The sequence below is a fragment of the Amphiprion ocellaris genome, chromosome 16 (genome assembly GCF_022539595.1).
Source record: "Amphiprion ocellaris isolate individual 3 ecotype Okinawa chromosome 16, ASM2253959v1, whole genome shotgun sequence".
Taxonomy (NCBI): Eukaryota; Metazoa; Chordata; class Actinopteri; family Pomacentridae; genus Amphiprion; species Amphiprion ocellaris.
Window position 1 is genome coordinate 1,001,823 of NC_072781.1, and position 25,598 is coordinate 1,027,420.

At 37.8% G+C, this 25,598-nt stretch overlaps 1 protein-coding gene across 3 annotated transcripts in view; it reads right to left on the bottom strand.

The window, feature by feature from the left end:
* The window catches only part of LOC111571898 (uncharacterized), an 87,472-nt gene that overhangs the window by 41,182 nt on the left and 20,692 nt on the right, over positions 1–25,598 (bottom strand). Inside the window, exons 4-5 of one of the 3 annotated variants that reach the window (XM_023275317.3) lie at positions 5,710–5,832; positions 2,075–2,524 (exon numbers count right to left, since the gene is read on the bottom strand). In XM_023275317.3, coding sequence (XP_023131085.1) covers positions 2,075–2,091 — 17 coding nt within the window. In that variant the 5' untranslated portion in view covers positions 2,092–2,524; positions 5,710–5,832. Of the gene's footprint in view, positions 1–533; positions 1,052–2,074; positions 2,525–5,709; positions 5,833–25,598 lie in introns of those variants that run through there. The other 2 variants (XM_055018339.1, XM_023275308.3) reach the window with 2 other exon arrangements.

Sequence of the window (25,598 nt, forward strand, 5' to 3'; positions counted from 1 at the left end):
AGAAATTGCTGATTGCGGCAGATCTTTATTTGACTTTTGGGAAAAACATAATCCGGCATGAAGGAAGCGGCTGGAGTAACTTCAACTGCGTCACAAACAAACAGCCCCAAAGAAATCCGCCTAACCAGATCAGTCTGGAAATCTAATTTTTCAAGTTAAATCAACTTAAACAATCTCTGTTTCCTCTAATATTTGTCCTTATTGTCAGTTAACGAGGATTTTCTTAAAGTCAGTAAAAAGTTACTTTTGTAAAGTTACTGTAATTAAAGCTATTTGCACCGAGAAGAAAAATATGTCATTTTTTCGTTTTAATCACCAAAACTCCCGCTCCGAACATGGCACTCTTACAACAGGGAATCATTAAAATGATATTCTGTAGCGGCGCTTCCTGTTTGTCCGGGCTCAACTGCAGCCTCCACTGCGCGCAGATTCCCAGCGGCAATGACCTACTTCTGTGCCAAAATAACCCAAAACTGTAACCAGCCGCATTCCTCACCGAGTCTCCATTTACAGGCAAACACATGTTTACACACCTTTGATGTAAATCTCCATCATTTCGCTTTTTACGCATTTTTTACGCACGGAGGAACAGCGACAAGACGCGCTCTTCAAGTGGACGCGACCGACCTTCCTCTGGCCACATGAACGTTTAAACTTCCCTGAGAGGTTTCGGTGCAGATCCGAGCGCCAGGAGGAGAGAAACGAGGGGAGGCTGCACTGACGCGCACGGGAGACACGCCACCCCGCCAAGGAAGGAAGGGAAAGGAAACCGGCGCTGCCTGGAAACTTACAAACACGGCACTTGATGAGGCGCTAATATTTTATTTTAAAGAAACGCGTCCAGCAGCACGTCTGCAGTCATCTATTAACATACAGAGGAGGGGTGTAGTTTCTGTGTCTCCGTGGGCAGAACAGCCTCACTAGGTTAAAAAAAAGCGACATTTTCGACTACGCGATAAGGTTTCGCTTTACTATTAACACAAAAATATCAAAATAGCTGAGCAGCTGTCACACAGGACGTGCGTATCTCCTGGATTATGCCCTCTATAGTTGTAGCTTTCTTCCTCAAAAAGAAGTGATCAGTGTGCGCCTCCCACTGGTTGACGCTGACATTTACACTGTCCAGAGACAGCTCATAAAATGGCAAAATTATTAGTTCAGCTCAGGGAAATGTGCATATTTCTAAGAGGTAATAACAGAAAAAGTACGAGTGAAGTAGCTGGAATGGCTCTTAAAATTTCTACACCGCTCACAGGCTAGAACTGTCCGAAATTAAAACGAGAATGAACTCAGTGACCTCGATCAAAACAAGACAAATGATGACTAATATATGAACAAAATCCCCCCGTCTGCTCAGTGAAATAGCTGTATATGTATTAATCAGAAAGCTGTAAAGTGTTTAATTATTGCTTTAAACTTTAAACTCACAGTTCAGCAAAATAAAGCGCAGTTTATCCTCTGCATCCCTGGAGACAAAGCGACCTGCACCGGCACTCACAGCTTTAATTTAGACCGTGTTTATCCCGGGTGAAATGCGATCTACACGTCTGACTCATGCGTTAAGAGCTTAATAAATGGAAGTGAGGACGGTGCGCAGCGGTGCCCAACCGGCGATGTCAGATGATCGCTGCAAAGCGCACCGAGTCCACCCGGGAGAGAAAATAAGAAAAGCTTCTCTTTAAACCCTTATTTTATAAATTCTATGAAAACAAACCACCGTAAAGTAAATTATCTGTAGTTTTAATACAGCTTTTCTGCAAGATAAATACTGTAAATGTGGATTAAAGTGACATTTTTTATTGGAAAAAGGATTAGAATGTTTTTTAAAAGCTGTTATTGCCTATTAAACAGTGCCATAGCACACTGTTCAGCTGCGGGTGTGTAGCGTGACAGCTGGCACGCCGGTGTGCGCAACGAAACTGCACTTTTGTGATGTTTACTGTTTTAAAACAACACGCAGGCGCGCACACGCACGCACACACACACACACACACACACACACACACACACACACACACACACACACACACACACACACACACACACACTTGAAGTCACCTGTGTCCAGACTCACCTGGACGGACAGTGCATGTCAGTGGCAGCACATCCCCGCGTCCTCCGGTAAATGTTCCAGTTAATAGAAATAAGGAGATTTCCAAAAGGAGCCAAAGATTCCTGAAATGCACAAATTAATCCTGGAGTTTGAGCTCAGTAATGCTTGAAATAATCCGTCTCTTCCGAGCACAAAACTGCATCAGAGGACGAAAACAATCTTCAGACAGGTCTTTTGTTCGCTCTGAGGTTCCCTCCGTTCCTCTTCTTCTGTTCAGGTCCTACTAATCTAGGTGTTCTGTTCGCTCTGCTGAAATTGTCCTTTAGACTCCACCTCCGTTGGTAGGTGGAGTTTTCACCGCACTCTGCTCTGCAATCTCTGCTTTGTATCGCCCTCTGTTGGTGAATTTAGCACTCGTTGTCCACCACCGTCTCTGACTGGGTTTTTGGTCTTTCTTTCTTCGTGTGATGTCTAGAAAATAAAAATCACAGAAACAAACGCAGTGACAATGACCGCAGATCTACTGTGAAACACTGTCATGCTTCACTTTGGTGCTAAACTAACTTCCACCAAAGTCAGTATTTTTGTTACATCCACGATGCAATCAGTAAATGTCATCTCCCCAACACTTTTTGCACTAAAGCAGCACCAGATCATCACACTTCCACCTCCATGCTTCACTGCAGTGGTCCTGGATTTACCTGGATGTCAGACCTGGTGTTTGAGAGGAGTCATGCTGTGAATATGTGCTCAGTTGTGTAACACAGTTGCTGTGGTTGCAAATGTTTCACCAGGATTTGACATAGACGGACAGATAGATAGATGGACAGACGGACGGACAGATAGATAGACGGACGGATAGATAGATAGACGGACGGATAGATGGATGGACGGATAGATAGATGGACGGACGGACAGATAGACAGTCAGACAGACAGACAGACAGAGACAATGTGCATTAGAATGCACAAAGTAACATGCAAATCATGCTATTAGAAGAAAAAAGGTGCTAAATTGTGCTGGTATTTACAATAAAAAGGAGTATTACAAAGTCTAAGTACAGTTTAAAATAGAAATAAAAAAGTGCATGGGTCCAGGATTATTGAGTTTTACTGTAAAGTTGAATAAAACCCAATAAGCCTGGACCTGTGCATCATGATTATTTCACACATTTAAAAACTCTGTGCAATATCACGTTTTCTACATAAAGGAGAATCTGTGCAATGTCAGTATTTTTTTGCTGTTTAATGATGTTTCCCTACACATTTGCTAACTATCCCTTTTTGCTGCTGTAACACTAGATATTTAAGTTAAATATTGAACAGGGTGTCTGGGGGTCCCTCTCCAGGAAATCTTGAGCAATAAACACTTCATTTAGTGCATCCTGGTAAATTTTAATGCACCAGTTTGTGCTGTTTCTGCATGTATCTGAATTGTTGTGTCTATGAGGAGCTTTCTAGGAGTTTCTTTTTTAAAGGGTTAATAAATCTGCTCTCTTCTTGTAGCTTTCAAATGCTGCTGTTATTTATTCATTTTTTGTATTTTCTATCATTTCTAGTTACAAATTTAATTAATTTCTTGCACTAAAATGACAATAAAGACTCAAGCATTCCAAATTATATCTAATTTGTTTTCTTAAATGACTAACTGATTCACAAAAACAAAAAACAACCGAAGCATCAAAATGAAAGTGCATCACAAATATCCTTCTAAGCAGTGTTTCCCCGTGTGCACACCATCAAAGCTGCAATTGATATTGAGACTTACAATTTGGACGAAACTGACGCCTACACTTCTAACATGACTGCTGACATGAAAGTAGAACACATGAGATGCTGCTGCAGTTATGAATCATCCAAACAGCCACATCTGTATTTCTGAAGACAAGCACTGAGGTGATTTGATCAAAAGTATTTCATTCTTTTCTAGCAGTGTATGTATTTTTTAGGTTAACATTTTTAAATAGGACACTTCAAACATGCGTCAGGTGTCTTAAAATCCAGAGTGCAGATTCACTGTTTCACAACATGACCGTGTGATGTTTGTTGGGACGTGACTATAAATGTCTTCGCAGGTTGTCCAGTTTGTCAGTAAACCAGTTAGTTGGAGACAAGTCTTTAAATTCACCCGTCCATCATGGCTGAACAATTAATCAACTTCAAAATGCAATTTAAAACAATGTTGTTAACAAAGTGTCAAAGTGTGACACAGGTTTTAGACCGTCGTGTCATTGGTTTTATAAATTTGTCCTCCTTGTGTAACAGTCACATTTCTGACGTTATCTCATGTGGTACAGCTCCATCACATGTTTTAGTCAGTTACACAATGAACACTGATCTGAAGGTTGACTTAAAAATAAAATTACATCACAAATCAAAATGCTTTATCTGTAAGAAACATCACAATAAGATGTTTTCCCCAAGCCCACAGTGGAGCTCCATGTCTACACTGTATGTATGTCGGCCTCCACTTGCCGCACCTCAAACATGTCAGATTCTTCTAACCCTCTAAACCCAGAGCAGCTTCTGGGGGTTTTATTTGCTCTGGTCACATTTTTACTCCCTGCTGGCTCATTTTTCACCGCAATACGAAGTCCTGCACTTCGACGGAAACAACACAACCATGACTAGAAGTACAGACAACTCAAACCTGTCTTTGCTTTTGCAGTATAATGCAGTTATAATGTCACAACTCATGAAAAAAAACATGATTTAATGAAAGTTAAATTCCTTGGTGGCTTTACAAACTGAAGATATTTTACTATTTATATTTTTAATTTGTGTCTATGCTCCGTATAAAACACAGCCTGCAGTTCAATCTAGTTCTACCAAAAAGCAGGATTTTGGCTGTTAAATTTTAAAACGACATGTGGAATGATGAGATCTTGACATAATTTCACATCACAGCTGTAAGCGTTGGTGTGGTTAACTCACACAATTAGTTCAGTTTACAGCTCTGATAAATGGTAATTTTATCGTTTAACAAAAAAAACCACACACAAATGTGCCTCTCCAACCTAAATTATGGGTTCCAGATGGTCAGTTTTAGAAACAATTAGTTATTTGACAGAAAATTAACCTGAAACAATGTAGATAATGGACTGTTTTGTTCAAGCGAAAGTGCTAAAACAAGTCTTTCAAATGTGAATATTTTCCTTCATTCAAAATAATTTAATTCTACATTTCTCATTTAAAAGAAAATTGCCAAAAATAACCATTCATACAAACCAGATTCAGTAAAACACAAAATATTTTGCGCTTCTCTGTGCAACCATGAAGATATTATTGTCTCAACTGTGGCCAACAATCATTCGATGAAAAATCAGAGTGCTGAATCTGGGATAAATAGGGGTGAAAGTCCTGTAATGAGAGTCTGGATCAATGTCGTGGCTGTTTGTTGAAACACAAAATCTACTAGATGAATTGAACTGAAGATTTGTGTTTTCTTGAGGTTCACGTATTCTTGGCTGTAACAACAGAATGAAGAAATCGGGCCTCTTGTTGCCTTTTTTGGTCTGACTTTAAAGAAAATATAACATAGATAAACTGGTAATGATAGTAGTTATACATCGCAATTTAATCATGTGTCCAATTTGACAAAAGAATGTAAGTTTAGGTAGAGTTTATCCGGCTTTAATTAACTTAACTGTCACTTACACCCTGTTGTCGCTGCCCTCAAACAAGCCTCATCTCGTAGACTCTCTGGTTCTGATGTAGAAACCAAACCGACGTCTGTCAGGGAGCAGAAATCCCACCGAGGTTCAGTTCAGCATCAGGCGCCTGCAGGGTTGGAGGACAAAGAGAGGAGTCACACACACACACACACACGCACACGCGCGCGCACACACACACACACACACACACACACACACACACACACACACACACACACACACACACACACACAAATCAATACAGACAGACAAGAGTGAGACAATCAATACCATTTACATGCATTCAATACCAATCAATCCCTCAGAGTGTGGGAAAATGTGTGTGAATGGGTCTGAAGTCTTTCTGTTTGCTGCTTCTGTTTTCATTGTTTACTTTGAGATTATTTGAAGCTTTGTTCGGCGTCATCATGACAGCGCTGGTAAAACTGGAGATGGTAGCTGTTTCTAATTAAATGTCAAGTGAAATAGAAGGAAATTCTTGAAATGTAGCAAAAAATAAGAGCGGAAAATGTGAATTAGGCTCGCTTCCATTCCATTCCAACTGTTTCGGAGCAGATGAAGTAGGCTGCATAACGCTGCCAGAAGGTGGCGCTGTAGGCTACAGGACTGTAATAAACAGAGCAGAAGAAGCTGGAAACAAAACCAGCTGTCTGCGTACTATATAAACATTTTAAAGAAGAAAAAAATTAACAAAGCAAAGGATTTATTTATTGCCGTGTTTCCGACGTGAATATTTGTGTCTTTAAAAACTTTGGTGTAACTTTTATAACCTGAAATCTAAACATGAAGGAAAAGATTTCTATTTGGTTTCTTTGATTTGTTCACCCATTCTAAAAAATAAAAAATACTGTAAAACCTAGTAAGCAAAATATGTTAAAAACTGTAGAATTCTGTAATGCTAAAAAGAAAAAAAATTAAAATCTATGCAGATAAAGGCAAATATCTCTAAAATAATTATATTTTTAAATGATTGAAATGGAGTAAAACTGTTTGCTGGTCACACATTGTAAATTTATATTTGTAAAAATTTAAATTTTTGGATTTTTGTTATTTTTACAGGTGACATGTAAAATTATATATTTTTTCTGTGATTCAACAAGATATTATCTACAATTTAACCAAACAGGGAAAAACTGTAAAATAAGAGTTAAAATAAAATTTGCAAAAATACCAATGTTTGATGTGGACATTATGTTCTTTTTTTATTTAATTTTTTTTACAGTTGACATCTAAATTAATCATTTTCTTTCTGTGATTTTTACTACATATTATTTATAATTCAACAAATCATGGAAACACCATAAAATTAAAGTTAAAATAAAATACTTTTTGACTCTTTAAATGCATAAGCTGTCTTAGAAATAATAGCAAATATCTCTAAAATACCATAATTTGCTGATTTAAAAACAGTAAAAATTGCATGATTTAACTGTAAGACTTTGTAAAACAAAAAAAATTACTGTTTAAAAAACACCAATTGTGATGCGGATGTTATTTACAGTTTTTTTCAGTGATTTTACTGGTCATTGTCTGTAATTTAACAAAACAACAGTAAATGTTTTCAAAAAGTATAGTTAAAAACTGATAAAATGACATTAAGTTTTTACAGTATGGGCACTTTAGGACTGTTCCAAATGGATTTATAATTTCTTTTAATGCTTGTGTAGTTAACGCTTTGTAGCATTAAAGTGACTGAGATAAATCGAGGTTTTTGTCACGTTTTCACTCATTAACCTCCAGTTCTGCTGAATTTACAGAGAAGACGAGACGAGAAACAGACTGTTTTTCTGCAGCTTGACTTCATACATTAAAGTGTTTCCTGCTTTACAGGGAAGTTTGCCATTGTCCGAGCTCTCTTCAGCTAATTTGTTTAAACAGGCAAATCATTGTTGGATCTCGACACCGATGGAAACCTAACAGAGTTTCACGGCACCATCCTGCTGCCCTCGGGGGAGTTTAAGGGTAATTACAGATTACTCACTTCAGTAAACGCCATCACACACAACAGGGAATGAAGAGCTGTAAATCAAACTGTAGAGCCAAGCTAACAATTCTGTGTTACTGCACAAACAAACTGTTGGCCACAGGTCGCCTCTGCTGTGATGACACACGGGAGGTGATGAACGTTTTCCAACTGTCCATAAAATCTATCAGAGGTTCTACAAACACAGTGACTGTCCACTTTAAGGAAAAGCCAACATCAAAGGATTGTGGCAACATCTTTTACCCAAGAATGAAAGCATAGCAGCCAACATTTTACTGTTTATTTTTGTGTTTTTGCTCTCTGAGAAAAAAAGGGGGGTTTTAATTGGAAATGAGTAAAATTGAAGTACGAATTTTCAAATAGACACATGAAGTTTTCAGGGCTGAACATTTGAGTTCTGTTAATATCTGCAACCAAATCGTCACAAAAATATGTGAAATAAGCACAAAAACATGCAAAATCACCACAAAAAGCTGAAAAATGATTATAAAAAACATAAATCACCACAAAAAGATAAAAAATAACAAGAGAAAAACACTAAATTAACACAAAAACATGCAAAATCACCACAAAAAGATGAAAAATGACTATAAGAAATATAAATCACCACAAAAAGATGAAAAATAACAAGAAAAACACATTAAATTAACACAAAAAATGCAAAATCACGACAAAATCATGAAAAGTGACTATAAAAAACAGAAATCACCACAAAGATCAAAAACAAGAAAATTACAGTAAATTAACACAAAAACATGTAAAATCAACACAAAAAGATGAAAAATGACTATAAAAACACATTAAATTAACATAAAAAGATGAAAAATCACTACAAAAAGATCCAAACCAACTATAAAAAAACGTAAATCACAACAAAAAGATAAAAAAATAACAAGAAAAACACACTAAATTAACACAAAATTATGCAAAATCACCACAAAAAAGATGCAAAATCATCACTAAAAGATGAAAAATTGCTACAAAAAATATGAAAATGTAAAAAAAACAAAAACAACATTAGTTCCTTATTGAGAAACCTGAGAAGTAAACAGCCACACCTTCAGTAGTTGCTGGTAATGTTGGTAATAAAACAATGGAAGCTTATTTTACTGTTGTGATTATTATCAGTGCAGTCAGGAGGGGCTTTATTACCGTATGTTGACACAGGTGACAGTAAATGAAGCATTAAAATGTGCTTGTCAGGCTGAACACACTGTTGACTGGAACACACTTCAGTTAAATGAATGTGCAAAGATGTTTAATTTGAAACAGCTGTCAAGAAAGTAAAAGTTCAGCAATATCAAAATACACAGAGAGAGAGACTGGTGGGTTTGAAAGACATTCTGCTTCTTTAAAAAAAGAAAAAAAGCCCAAATTACACCTTTTGGAAACAGAAAGAATGTGCGAATGTTTAATGCTTCATGAACTAATCATCAGAATTAACCCAATCTAAGCTTAAAATCATGATATTTCATTAAAGTCACGTTATTCTACACACCTGAGTTAAGAATTTGGCAAGAAAAAAATGAACAATTTGCACAAACCAGATTCTATAAAAGACTAAAAAATTCTGCACTTTTTGGTGCAACTGAAAATTTATTAGTGTCTTCAGATGTGAAAAATAGTTACAGAAGAAAAATCTAAAATTCTAGGACTTTTCCGGTGAACAGGGCTGAACTGCAGGCTGTGATCTTATTTTAAATGTTTTAAATTTTGAACACAAATTATAAATGTGAGCAGTAAAAAAAAAAAAAGATCTGTATTATGTAGCCATCATTTTTCACCAATTTTGCAGCACTTGTAGACACTTGGAGAACTGTTGGACATGTTGATTCCAGTTTGTGTTTTTTATTTAAAATACAAATTCAGCTTTTTTTTCTGCACTGCACAGAAGACATGTTTAAGTTCTCCCTACTTCTAACCATGGTTGTTTTTTGCACAGAGGTGCAGGAAAAATGTGACGACAGCAAAAAATAAAAGACCTAGAAACTGCTTGGAGTTCAGAAGGTTAAATGCCATAAAAGCTGATGTGCAAAAAGCAGCAAATAACTCAAGCATTTATCAGTCAGTTGACCAGTAGAAAGCAGCATTATCTTCTAGAAAAACATAGATGAATCATGTGCTTTTGAGCCGGATGTTAAATTTCTTCAGGGCCACTGACTAATGTCCAGGCTTTGATTGTGTAAACCTACTTGTGTTTATCAGGGAAATGAAAAATCCAAATGTGGGAGCTGTGAGTCTACCACACCTCTAACACTATGTCAGATTATCTTTACTGTTTACAAACCCCAAGCAGGTTTGCGTGTTTTAATTACGAGGGTTTCATTTTTACTGAAATATAAAGTGATGCATCTCCATGAAAACAGCACAACCATGACTACAAGTACACAAAACCCAAACATGTCTTTTCTTTTGCAGTATAACAATGTTATATGTCATATATCACAAAAAGGACAAAAAAGATGCATTTGCTTGATTTATGTTTAGGAACACTAAAAAACACAGGCACTACCATTACAAAAAAGGTGGCTTTACATACTATAGATATTTTACTATTCTCACTTTGAATTTGTCTCCATCTGCTCCATGTAAACACAGCCTGCAGTTCAGCCGAGGCTCTGAATTTTTGACTGTTAAGCCAGTACTGTACTGGTAAAAAATAGTGGCTCTATAAACGATATATATTTTTACTATTTACATGTTTAATTTGATTTCATGCTTGTCTCCTTTACACAGCCTGCAGTTCAACCTAGTTTAACAAAAAAAAGTTTTAAAAAATTTGTCACACAACTGCTGAGCTGAGTTTCTGTTTGTTTCCTACAGTAGAAATAGTTTATTTTTGGCCTTTTTTTTTTTAAAACAACACATGTAGAACAATACAAATTTTAGGCTTTGATTTGGTTAATGGACCTGCACACATGATTAGTTCAAGGACTGTCAAAAAGTGAGAAATTAGACAATTCTCTGATAAACTGGCATTTTAAAAAACAAACAAACCAGGCAGTGGCTTTTGGGGTTCCAGAGGGTTAATACTAGAGCCGAAACAATCAGTTTATTAGAGAAAATTAATCTGAAATCATGCAGATAATGATTTAATAAAGCTAAAACATTTCTGATTCAAGTCTTCTAAGGTGTTGGTTACTGGAAAGTTTGGCACACAATTTTCTAAAATTTCCCAAACAAGTTGATTAGCTGGGTTAGAAAAAGTAATCAGATAAATTAATGATGAAAATAATTCTGAGATGCAGTGACCTTCTCTTAACCCTCGTGTCGTCCTGCAGGTCAAAACTGACCCGTTTTAAAACTTGAAAATATGGGAAGAAAACATATTTTCACAGTGAAACTTCTGATGTCCACATTTTCAACATTTTTTGGAAATTTTTGAAAATTTTTTGGTGGAAAAAAAAGAAATGTTAAAAATGTTTCTTAAGAACATTCACCAAAAAATCAACCAAAATTCGGTGAATTTCGCTGATACTGATATATATGGAATCATTTTAGATATTTTTAGGATTTTTTGGAAGATTTTTACTCATTTTTTGAAAAATATTTACAAGAATTTTCTTGCCAAATTTGGGGGATTTTTTGAAAATAATAATTTTAAGGGAAACTTTTAAGAAATTATTGGAATTTTCTTCCTGAAGGTTTTGCAAGTTTTCAGAAATGTGGGGAATTTTTGGATTTTTTTCAGACAAGGAGACAATATTTTTTGGGTGCTCATAAGTGAAGACAACAGGAGGGTTAAATCACTTCTTAAATCAATTTCTATAGGCCTGCTTTTCTGAGATGCGTTCCTTTAATGGTTTTTATTGCTTTTGTTCTTTAATTTCATCAAATTACTTTGCATTTGTGTCTCTTTTAACTGCATTCTAATGTCACTCTAATGTAGGTGTGCATGAGTCTAACAGATAACGACTGCTGGCCATTGAGTGCTAATGGAAAGCCATCAGTTCCCATGCACTGAACCATGACGCCTCCTCCCCCATTAAAGACAATACTGACCACCTGGACCAATACTGTGCACATGTGTGTGTGTGTGTGTGTGTGTCCATATTATTGGCTGGTTGTAATGTGAGAGGTCAGGACACAATGGCACTGTGACTCTGAAGACTTAACGCCATGCTGAGAGGTCGCAGCTCCGTGTCAAACTGACCTCCCCACACAATAGTATCTGGACATGGTTTTAGTTGTTGTTCGGGCTTCATGTCTCAGGAGACAGTTTGAAATAAAATAATGGGAAATACATAAATTCTCCGCTTTAATTTGAGGAGCTTTTCATCAGTCTTGGATGTACTCTGTCAGATATAAGAATTTAAACACATCGTGCACAAGTTTCACTTAGTTGTTAAATGGTTCTCAGTCACTTGCGTGTCGTTTTACATCACATACGAGTAGCTCATGTGTGGCAAAAAGCACCACAAGTTGGGGGCCACGAGGCCATTAAACTCCCCAGTTTACCCTGGTTTCTCATAATCTTTTTAAAGCTTTTGATCACTGTATTCCAGGAAGAATGTGCAGGTTGAAGTATCAGCTGTTTATTCATCTGCTGCACATCAACTCAACAGCTAAATGCAAAACTGGACTACCTCACTGGACCATTAAAAAGCAATAATAATAAATAATAATAGCATTATTAGCACCTTTTTGAAAACAAAGCTATATAAATATGAAGATAAAATAAGTCAGCATTTTACAGTACATATCTAAGACAAGCTGCGGCACCAAAGTTCTAATTGGTATCATGAAAGAAGCCTAAACATTGCAAATATCAAACAAATATTCTGTGGACTAACCGCGCTAACGGGTTGGGTAGCGTTGGGACTCCACTGTCTGCTATGGTTTCAGTGAAGATCAGGCAGATCTGTCAAACATGCAGCCAAAAAATCAATTCTGGATCCACTGTTGGTGTCTTCAGAGGTTTTCAAGAAAAAGTCAGAAACAAAACATGAGCAAGATCTTGAGATTTGAACCAACTAAACAATGATAAACACGCTTCTATAAACTCCTCCCAAACTCTCCTCCTCCTCCTGTGATACCACAACCTGTTCTCTGTTAAATCTACATCTCTACCACCACTCCTCATATCTGGGAATACCTGATCTAACCGTGCAAAGTTTAAAAGTCAGCTGGCACTTCCAAAAGCCCTTCATTTATTCTGTCCCCGCCATACAACATCTACTCCTTGTCGTTATCTTCTGTCTACCTCATCACTGCCTCCTGAATCACAGGAGAATACAAGCTCACACCCAAACCTTCAGACAATCTTTTTATCCCTGTGGTTGTATTTTAGGAGTTCTTTATGGGCTGTAATTGTGCAGATTGACACAGGATTGTTCAATTTGTATGTGAACCTAATTTAAACATTATTAAAACGTCATATTTGCACTTTTGTACACTTTTGGTTACCAAACTCTGTTGAATCTGCAGAATCTCTCTCAGTCTTTAAGAAAAGATTAAAAACCAGCTCTTCACTGAACACCTTTGCATTTGATAAACTGTGAAAAAAATAAAAACAAAAAATTCCTATTATCAGAAGATCCCCAGTTGGCATCCCGGCCTGGGATCTTTCTGCATGGAGTTTGCATGTTCTCCCTGTGCATCCACAGGTTTTGAACAGAGCTTAGTAACTCGTTCCACCACCGGGGAACCACAGAGGAGAAGAGTCTGGCTATGGACCGGCCCTGTTCTGGTGGTTGGATCAGGAGTCTTTTGTTGGCAGGAGGGAGTGCAGACCTGAATGAGAGTTCAGGTAGGAGGGAGCTGTTTTCATTGTAGTTTTACAGGTGATCTGGGCAGAGACTGTGTGGTCATCTGGAAGTAATGTTTAATTACTGAGAAACTGAAATATCCCATATGACCTGTGCATCATTACTGTGGTTTCTGATCTGATGCTGACTGAGAATGAAACTGAAATCTGCTGCGTTTATGACATCCTGGAAATCATAATTCACTGCACTAAAATCAGCTGGAAGTATAAAACACCATCTCCCCTCATAATGGATGTAAAAGCGGTAACAAATTGTAGCATCTAAGCAAAGAAGAGCACAATGAGGCTCAGAAATAAAAGAGAGATGCACAGTGAAGAAGAAAAACAAAAAACACTGCGACTGTGTTGTCAGCGTTTCCTTGACAACAATCACGACCTCATTACCACCACCTCAGATGATTCAACAAACCACTGGCAAACCTCAAAAACAAAACAGCCCAGTTACAGTTCACATGAAGCCGTTTGAATTTTAGGGACAAAATACCTCGATGAAAATGACAGAAAGCGATGTGGAAAAAGGGAACAGTTCACGCACCAAAGCACAACATGTCCAGTCACTTTTAAACAGCAAAATCTTTGGAGCTGCACGTTAAATGGACTATAATCAACAAAAAACAGAAGTAACAGTGTTTTAGTTCATCTCACAACACTTTAAGACTGATCACCTGTGGCGCTCAGCTCCAAGTCCATTTATTATATCTAAAAGTCTAATTTTTATTTTTATTTTTTGACACTTTTTGGATTCCTCTCCAAAATATTGTAAGGTTTTGACCTTAGCACTTTAGAAACACATACAGAGCTGTGAATTACGAATATTTTGTACATTTAAAAACTCTGCCATATAAATTTTTCCACATATACAAGAATCTGTGCAATATTGGTATTTTTACAGACAGTTTTGTGGAATATAGATAAAATCTCTGCAATATTAATACTTCTCTATCAGTATGTCTACTTTTGAAAGAATCATTAATATGTACAGCTTTGTTATTCCCACATCCAGAGGAATAGGGATAATCTGAACGTGTATAGTTTTGGTTAAATTTCAGTTTTCTACTGATGTTCCTTAACTGCTCTCCTCTTTGATGCTGTAATAATGTAAATTTCCAGCATGTGTGGGATTATTAAACGTTGAACGCATCACATTGTGTCGTGAAATGAATTTAAGATGTTCATCCTGTGTTTGTAACGGAACGCGCTTCGGGGAAACATCTTTTAAATGTGACACATTAATTACTGGACTTTCTCAAAGGATGCTCACTAACTTCCTGACTCGTCAGATGACTTTAGTAGCTGTTATTCAAACAGGAACAAAATGTGGTTTTGGGGAGACGGTTTTCAACAGCAGGTTAATAAACAAAGGGCCAGATGTTGTACATGAGTCTGGTCAACATGTCACCCGGTGTATTGAGCATTTAAAGAGCCCTCATCACCAGTATGCTCTGAAAACAGCAAATGGCAGCAAGTTCATGAAACATTAGTAACAACGGCCACACCACATTAACAGAGAATAGATGATAAGGACAGAAAAACATCTAGATTATGAAAAGATTTTCCACAGGTGGAAGGAGCTGGCGTGAGGGTACAAAGTGAGGTTTTCCAACTCAACACGACTGTATACTCAATAAACCAGCCTGAGTTTGCTCTATTTTACTGAGACTACATCTAAACACTGCACTGGACTCTGCCTGTCAAGGTGTCCTATTGTATTTCTGGGCTAAGTTGAGTTTGTTTCAAGAAAAATAAGGTTGTTTTAAAGATGAACACGTGTAGTGGAAGATCTAAAAATTCAAAGGCTCATCTGAGGAGTTCTGATGAAACAAGCATTACTGTAAAACTTGTGATAAAGTTGGACTTCATCACATAAATGGACAAGCAATGGTACCTTAAGTTGTGTGAAGTGATTTCGAGAAGACTTTTCCCACATGTCAGCATCATTTCTCATTCCAAACATTCCAGTGAGCAACAGACTTCCCAAAATCACAAAGCATCTCATTCACTTTGCTACACAACTACACCTGAGCAACAACGGGAACTGTCCAAAATAATAAACCTTTACTGGGCAGAAGCAGACCCAAGAGTACAGATTAATCACCAAAACTGATGCAATCTGGGATTTTTCTCCTCGTGCCGTCCACAACTCACATAAGTGACCAACATCACATGAATGACAGAATGATTGCTACTGGTTCTAACAGACATCACATCAGCCTGATCCTGGCTTCCACTGGCTCCCTGCTCATTTTCATATTCATTTTAAGATTGTACTGATCACATTTATAGCTCGTCAGGGTCTGGACACATGTTTTGCGATGGAAATAGTGACCCTATATGAGCCAGCTTGCAGCCTCGGATCCGACTGTTCACAAAGTCGAGGCTTAAAATCAAAGACAACTGAAGACTCACAGAATCAATGCCTTCTTTTAAATCACTTCTTAAAATCCATTTTTGTAGACTGGTTTCTATGTAATTTTGTCCTTTTTACTCTGGTTTATTCTGTGTTGTGGCATTTTTGATGATTTTAATATTGTATTTGTGTCAAATGGTGTTTATTCTATTAATTTATATACACCAATGAAATTCTGTATTTTGTATCTTTTATTGAGTTTAACTATTTCTTCTTTTCTGTTTAGTCTGATTGGATTTCTGTTTCTAGAATACTGTCTTACTGAGCATCGCCTTTGTAAACTCTGTTTTTAAAAGGTGCTTTTATTTTTAAACAAATTAATGAAGCCAGTAATGTTTTGTATCTTCTTTTCAAACAGGCTAACTTGATAGCAAGATATATTCATTGCTGGTTTTGTTTCTCCTAAAAGAAGAGCTGTATGAATGGACTAAAACATGTAAAAACACCAACACTGGCTTAAATCATGTCAGGGTTACAGATGTAGCATTCCTCAAAAAGCACAGAGTAAAAGAAGGATGTGTTCTTTTGGGAGCACAAGATGGTATGAATGTAGGCCTTAGCAAATTAATAATGTTTATACTACACGGCTGAAGAGATTGAATCTGTTGCCTAGAAAATCTGGAGCAGATCTTCAGCTTCAAGTAGAAACTGATATCTGTTACTGCATGACGGTAACTCTGCTGGGAATGTGACTGAAACATTCTTTCACACTACAAGCCAACTTCACAGAAATGCAAGAGGCTTATTTGAATGTACAGAACAATGTTGGCTGTAACTGTCTGGATCTTTGTTTCCATTTGGTTCCATTCCGCTGCCTGAAACACACAGCTGTAAGTATTTGTGTGGGTGTGTACTCTCCTTGTTGATCAGCTCCAGCAGTCTGATAGTTCAGTTGTTCTCACTTTGCTGTGATCAAACACGAGCTACAGACACACTCCTGTGCACACACCTTATGCATGATGCTTAATTAAACACTTTATTGTAGAGTTGTCACGTTGGGTTATAAAGCAATTAACTGACTGTCTATCCCAAGACCAACAGAAATACTGCCTCACGTTTGGTTAAAATCTGCTCTTAAACACACCATGAAGATGACAGCATGAAACGCCCACATGCATACAAGCAAATAACCAATCCGTAGTCCAATCTAAGCATTCTCACACAAAAAAAGAACAAGAAGCAAAATTCTAAATGCGACAGTGAAAAGTCTTGAAATAAACATGACAAAGCTGCAGCAAACTTTACTTCATTGGTCTTTTTAAAGAATACTAGCTTGGATTCACACAACAGAAGAACATATTTAACACTGTGGCAGGTACAGGCATTCAAAGCAACATTTTAGTGTAGTTAGAGGCATAATGTCATTTCTGAGCTTTACTGACCCCTATTGGTTTCCAACAGGAGTTGCTCAAAATGCAGGACAACATATTAGAGTCTTAGACAAAAGCGGTGTTTTCTCCACGGTTTATCTCATCCATTACATCACATGCAAACAAAACATTTTTGGAATTTTAAGGCAAATTTCCAACATTTCAGGCTGTGTATGGTTTCGCTTCATGTCCACTTGCAAATGAAAGTCAACCTGCACAGACTTTAAAACTCACAGAGACAGATCATACCCGAGTCAACATTTAATCTGTTTTATGTTGTCATTATACATAATAATACATCACACAGTAATGATGCTGCCAAAGCAGACTGTTCTGTTCCTACGTTCAACCAAACTGGAAGCTAAATGTGTTTACTATCATTCAAAGCTGCCTGTTTTTAATAAAAGAGAGCAAAGTCATGGTTTCGCTGGTCCACTTTTTGTCTTTTAGAAAATGAAGTCTTCATCAAGCACTTTCCACAGTCACATACTGACTGTAGTAACGCACGATAAAACAAAGGAAAAATGAAAGTTTAAACTTGTGTGCAGCATTACACAGCCTGACTAAATTGCTAGACTGGAATTTCAAGTTCTTACAATGATCACGGAATTAAAGATGTATTTCCATTATGTTTGGGTCATTTTAAATGTATTATATATTAACTTTATATTCTAACAAAAAAACATGTGATGCGATCAAAAGCTCCAGAACAGCTGCTAAACTAACTCTGTGGTGAGATTTTATCAACAACAGTCCTTACAAATGGAACAAGTTTGAACATTTACAATCCTACATCATTAATTCTGTTAACTGTGCTGAAGAAAATCATGTAATAAGATCAAAAGCTCGAGAAAAGCTACTAACATAGGCCTTGTGGTGACACCGTTTTGTCAGTTTTGACTGAGGAAGATGATTAAATTATGTTTGAATTAAAGATGCTTCATCAAAAACAGCAAGAAAACAGGCTGCGTGTGAAGATGATAGAAAACACCAAGTTATTAAATGTGCAGAGCAGTGAACAGTGCAGAATAAATCTTCATACTGACAGTGTGGGAAAGAAACAGTGTTCGGTGGGTACAAAGTCATTTTGGTTATTGGAAAAGAAGAGCGTGTGGTTAGTGAGTTACCTCAACAGCTCAGCGTGAACAGAGAGGAAATGGAAAAATAGACATGGTTGCTCTAATAGATGGTCTCTGCAGTGTTTCTGTGTGTGTTAGTCTTAACTGCCACATGAGGTCAAATCAAAGAGTGGAAAAACACACTGTGAGCTGTGCACACGCTCACACACACAAAGACACACTTTTGTGTTGATCTCACATCTGGCCAGATAACTGGAGACAAATCTTTGAGCTCATCTGTCTCTACATTTTTGTTTCTGCATGTCAGGATTTCGGTTTGTCCGCCAAATGTGTTTATAAAACATATATTTTGCTGCTACAGTCGGTAAGTTTGGAGGCCTAAACTAGTGACTCTGGAGAATTAATTGCATGAGTTTAAACACTTGCTTTATGAAACTGTTAATTTGCAACAGTTTCACAACAACATAACATATAACGAATATGATATAAAAATAGAAATTCATATTAAACATTTGGGTTTTGTAGAAGCATTAAATACATCTATTATATATACATATATATGTAATTATAGGCTACATCCAAATGTCTTTTCCACAGGCCACAATGTATTGATTTGTCATTGTAAGAAAAGCACAGCTGTTGGACAGATGTTCTAGTCTGGGGTATAACATCTGTGCTCAGTTGTTCTGTTGTGGTGTACTACATCTGAGTTTAATCATTGTTCTAGTCTGGCGTAATGCATCTGAGCCATCTGAGTTAGTAATAGGGGCAAAGTCAAATGTATTTATAAAGCGTGTTAAAAAGCAACAGGAGCAGAATCAAAGTGTATTACAGTTTTAAAAATGCCTAAAAGACAAATCTAAATAAAATAATGAAATAAGAATTAAAGATACAACACAATAAGAGATTAAGCCAGGGTGCCAGGCTCCACTTGAACCAAATGCCAAGAAAAAGAGGTGGGTATTAATCAGCTTATCACCTCTACTGTTGAACCTGGATCTCAAAACACCTGAGTGTATCTGGCTGGCCTAACTGAGGTGTGAGGATGTAGGAGTTCTGCTAAGTAAGACGGCACCAACCGATTATGATTCCCCCGATGTAGCGTCAAAATGTCTTCCATTAACATGCAGCACTGTCTTAAATCAAAGCAAGAGGAGACTAAAGCTCGCAAAGCCTGGAAAGACCACGATATCCATCTAGGGACAGACCGATTATCTGCTTGGTCGATGATCGCAGCACATATTTGGTCCATTAGTATTTTTATTGATCAATTATTGACAGATGGATTCTCTACTTCAGGTCTGATGCAGCCTCATCTCTCTGTGGTCTCAGAAACGTCTCTCAAGCAGCAGAAACTGAACAAGAAACACAAGCCGTTGCCACAAACCAGGAAATAAGCTCCTCTCACAGCGGCTGAGGCTACGCTGACGGCTAGTGGCTAAGTTACAATGCAGCCACAGATTAACCTGACAGAGTCTGGAAAACAATATTTTGTAATGATGTAAGGTATGTACCTTAGTGGGTAATAAAAGTGAGCAAAGAACGGTGAAAGATTAAGAAAATGAGAAGAACAGCAGAAGTAAGTGCAGGAGACACACTGATTAATCTCAGTTGAACCCACATAAACAAAGGAGAGAGTCCGGATTAAATCGGTCCTCTTTCTATTGTAGATATTCAGTTATAGTCACCTTAATGAAGAAGCCCTGTTATGAATGACAGCTTCTCTGCTATCACATGCTGTTAAAATATTACATGAACTGCATATTGACTCCAAATATCACTTATCTTCTTTTGAACACAAACAATCGGCTTTGGTATGGACCCTAAACAAACAAGAAAAATAAACCAAAACCCCCCCCAACACATATCGGTCAATCCATCATCCATCCTTTTTTCTCCTGCTATCCAGAGTCGGGTCACACTGACAGCAGGCTTAGCAGGGAATTCCAGCTACACCTCGTTTCTAGTTCCTCTTGAGGCATCCGGAGGCGTTCCCAGGCCAGATGAGATATGTATTCTCTCCAGGAAGTTTTGGGTCGAGATCGGGGTCTCCAATCAGGAAAACCTCCAAAAGAAGGCGACCTGGAGACATCCTAATCAGATGCCCGAGCCACTTCAACTGGCTCCTTTCAACATGAAGGAGCAACAACTCTACTTCAAGCTCCTCCAGATGTTCGAGCTCCTCACTCTGCCTCTCAGGTTGAGTCCAGCCAAGACTCTGTGTAATCCTACAATCTCCTTCTTTGAGTCACTACTAAGAGTTACTGACCACAGGTAAAAGTTAAAGCCTGGAATCATGCTTGTAAACTAGATCGAGTGCTTGTCTAACAGCAGCTTAAAGCCTCTTCTTCAACAGCAGCATTCTTAGTCTTGCTCTAGCGTTTGGGTGAGGTGTGCAGGATGTGGAAAGAGAAGCTGAAGTGTTTTTAAATCTCCATTAGTACCAAAGCATGTGCTCATGAATAAACCTGACTGGTTTTTGACGTGACTAAACGATACATTATACGAACTGGAAGTAGTGTTTGCAAAGGGGCAGGAAATAAGGTCGCTCAAGAAAACAACAAATGCTTTATGTGAGCATTAAAATATTAGTGCGGAAGGAATTGTACTGTTCCTAATTTTACTTTCAATGCAACTCAGCTCCAGTTTTTAAAGGGGTAAATTTACACAGCAGCGACATGAAACTTCACGTTGAACTAAAAGAAAACCAAAAACCTTGACACGTGTAAGTTTTAAGAATAAAAACACACATAGCAAACATGTTAGAAAATAAAATACTCCTGTAAAATGAAATGTCAAAACACACTACAGTGACAGTGTATGAATACTGAGGGAGGAGATGCCTAATTTTCTCATTTTCTCATCTGAAACATTCTGAATTCTGCTTTACATTTCAATAGAAAAGGTGAAACTCTCACTTTCTCCCACTGTCTTACTCTTTGCTATATGTGTGTGCTACTCATCTAAAGTGAAAAATAAAAACCCACCACACGTTCCCCTAAGAAAAAAACACAAAACAAAACCCAAAATGTGATATTTCAGAGGCAGGATGCAGATATTTAGATGAAAGAAGAAAGTGCACTCGGTGTTTCCCCCTACAGAGGGTCTGGTGCAGTTTTAGCTCCACATAAAGACGCTTAAACATCAAATATATTACTATTGCAAAATACATACATATCTTACACCCATCACATTTAAATAGTTTATGGGAACCAAACCTGCTTCTGCAGAAACAAAAAATTGTGATCGATATACAGCATGTAAAATGAATGTGTCCCCGACAGAAATAGACAGAAAAAGAATGTATAAAACCCCAACAGTTTATGATGGTTGTTCAGGTAAACTATTTAAATCCGCTGCACAAAACATTTAACAAGAAACGTGCAGTTTGGTTTATTTGGAATGAAAAAGTGATCACAAACAAGTGCAGGAAATCAAAGTAAAGTGCAGTGAGCTATGGGTAATGGAAAACAGGTGTCACTTCTCATCCTTGGAAAAAAGAGATTTTAACTTCCAAGCAAACAAAAAAATTGGAGTTTGGAGAAAAGTAACTCATAAGCAATAATATATGTGAGGTAGAAAACAACTCAGCAAGGTGTATCATGTTTGTCGTGTGGGATAGTTTTGGGTCAGCTGATGTCAGACATGTTAGAGATTTACAGCAGGAGATTCCAAACAGCCGTCAACCACCAATATAACAGATTTGTGGCCAACACTTTCCCCAAAAGCTAGCTGAAGCGTAAAAATTTTACACTAAAAAGTCCATGCAAATATGGGCAACTCAAAAGAACCAAACAGCCTAACAAATACAATACTATTTTACAGCTATTTCATATTGGCTAGTCGCAGAATACATAATTTGCTGTAATCTTTGTGTGACTGTAGTACTGTAGCAAGCAGTATTCAGCTACTATTGTTATCTTTTGGAACAATTAACTGAAAAAATGTCATTTCTAATCATTTTAAATCATTACATTAAACATTATTAAATTAAGTATATTAAATTATTCCTTAAAATCATCTAGCAGCATCGCTCGGTGTCTCGTGATCTTTGATCACCACAGACGGACAGCAACCGGACTAAAAACTGATAACGGCCTGCAAGGACGACAAACCGCCCTGATTCCTCCAAATACTTTGTCCGACTCTCCCATCATCAATAGAAGATCTTGGTGAAAAATTAATGCATCTCTGGACAGAAATAAAAGCTGTGACACTGCAGACGCTTATCAAATGAGTGCTATACTCAAAACTAAAGGCAATCCAACAAAATATTAGAGTGTGCGACTTCTGTTGTTGGCCGGGCAGTGTATAAAGTCACCATCTCTCCTTCCACTTCTTCCTCTACTACACGCTGCAGCTGGAGCACGCCAGCTCACCCACAACTCTGCTCAAACACTGTAAAAATATTGCATGCGACGCAATGGCAATTTGTGACATTACAGCAACCAGAACTCAATTCTGAAGAAGAATAATGACACGGAAAGTCCATCCCTTCAAGTAGACAGCATGGGTTTCTTATGTTTGTTACGAATAAAGTCCCAGAATCCGTGTTTTTGAGACCGTCTTTGGTACCGTTTCAACCTCAGCGTTGGAGCTTATTTCAAACATGATGCATCTTCTAGCATATAAAATAACACCACATGGACACACTGACAACTTAAGAAACCTGATTTTCACCAGAGGAGGCCTTTAAACCCATTTTAACTGGCATCAACATGAAAGAAGACGAGTCAAACTGTCATGGGTGTAGCCAGCCCCGCCCCCTTCCGGCCATGCGTTCCCCTGCTGGGGTGTCGCCGGTCTGTGAGGTTCTCTGCAGCTGCTGATTAGTGGATTAGGTGCAGCTGGGAGAGCCTCACACCTGCAGCTCATACCATAAGCTATAAAGACCAGCTTCAGACTGCAGGGGACGTGGGACCATGCTGCCTTGCTTCTAGTTCAGAGAAGACGCTGCAGCACTGAGCCGCAGAGCAGTCTGTCTTCCCCCCAGCCGTCCTCCGGTACGAGGACGAGGATTCCCTGCCCTCCTCAAGGCGAGGAGGTGAACCGATCGGCCGGCGTGAGCCCCGGACTGTTGCTCCCCGGTAGCCTGATTTTGCCCTCCCTCACCTGAAGTGAGTTTTTGCCTGAGTGGCATAACTGTTTAATTTTGTTAATAAAACCTGCTGACTGTGACCCTCCAACTGCCTGCTTTGTGTGCACTCACCTTGGGTTCAAACTGCACATTAAGGTGATGGAAAGTCACACAGATTTGTCCTGATGACAGGTTGCAGAAACTGTTGTCAAGCATGTGACTCCTGCGTTCAAGCCTCATTTTGCTTGCAAATAGGCAGAAGAACACGAGATGCAAGTGCAACAAAATGAGGGTTTCGTTGAAGGTTCGAGCACAAGAAAACAAAGAAGTGATTGCACCTTTCAAAGCCAGTAACAGTGAGTAGAGTTTAAACACTAATGTATTTCTGGAGCAGCAAACAATGTGGGTAAAAACACTCGATGTGGGTGTCACTTCTTTATATTTTCATATTCAGATGTAGAGTTTTAATTGGTAACAAACCCAGCAGATGCACACATGTTAACAGCATGTTCCATCATGTACTATGCTTGTTCGTGTGTGTGTGTGTGTGATGTGTGTGTGAAGTTTCCATAGACAACAGTGGGCTGACTCAAAATGAGAACCCAAAGGTTTCCTCTACGAGTCTGCGAGACAGAAGACGAGTGGAAAACTGGTTTCACACACAAGCACTCACACACATACAGGCACAATATTATAGAAAAAATAAAAAAACAAGTCATAAGTTCACAAGCAACAAAGAATACAGACTGAAAATAAAACCTGTAGCACACTCAGTCACAACACACTGACATGGACACGTGTATAATCTCTGTACAGCGTGAAATACACACAACATCACACACATGTCATTGGTAACAAGGTGTGGCGCTCTGCAGCAAAGCACAGTCCAACAACCAAAGCAAACTGGTTCACTATGCAGAAACACACAGGGGGCTAAATACACAACATGATCACCACAAGAAGTCAAAAGTCAAAAAGTGGAAGTGCACAGGACCTATCTATCACACTACAGAAAGAATTAGAAAGTTTTCCTCTTTTACTGTTTTTTAACATTGAATCATGGTAATCTGGCAAAGCAAAGACTTTTCGTGTCAAAGTGAAAAGAGATTTCTTCAAAGTAAATGTAAAATAAATGATAGCAAAAGTAATACTAAATATTACTATTACTTTCTAATAATACTTTTATTACAATTATGAAGTTGCATGACGAGTGTGCTGGGAAGAGCTAAAAACCTGAATGTATTAAAGTGAATTTACATTATGCTTTTATTTAAATTCAAATTATCGGACTGATTTAATTCATGATGGAAATCTGGTCATTTTTCAGTCACAAATTTAAAACTGAGGCTAATTTAGGATGCAGTTGGTTGTAACCTGGCATTTTTCCAATTAATGCAGCTAGTCTGGCTGCATGGATCATGCTAACTTTGTGTAGCATTGGATTTCTGTATGATTATGTTCATTTATATTTACTTTATTTTGTTTATTATTTTAGTGTTTATTTATGTTGTGCCTTGAATCTTATTTCATAGATTATTTGAATTATTTGATAGTTATTGTTTTGTGTTTCCTTATTGCCATGCTCAGTGTCCCAGATGTTAGTTCCGGTTTCTTGTTGTTTCTGGTATGGCTTTCGAATCGTGACACCTAGACTGAGAGCACGGGTCAGAATTGTTGTGCAGAGCTGAAATAAAATATAAATATAAATATAAGAACAGCACACTATAAGAACATTATAGAATTGTATCCTGCCTGACTCACCTGGAGAGGTGAGCCAACAACTTTTAAGGCTTACATTTGCACTCTCCATCACTAGCATAAAAATTGGAGGAAATAAGGAGTTGCATAAAACAGCCTGAAGTTGGCAAGAGCTCTGTACAACTTCTCCCTCCAAAAAACCCAATTCATTTTTACATCAATTATTTTAAATGTCCGTTTTTGAGTCTGGACGAAAGTAAACACGTAAATGGATATTTTGCCAACTGCACTGGCATTCACATCATAACGCTGATTCTAATTATGTGCTAACATGCGCAAAGTTGATGTGGAATGTCAGCCGTTAAATACAACAACGGGTTACCACAAGGATCATTCTGAAGATGGTCGCAAGTCATTTTAGTCGGTTGTATCTATTCAAGCTGGAGTCCACAGCTACTGAGCTAAATATACATGTGTCCATTCATGAGAC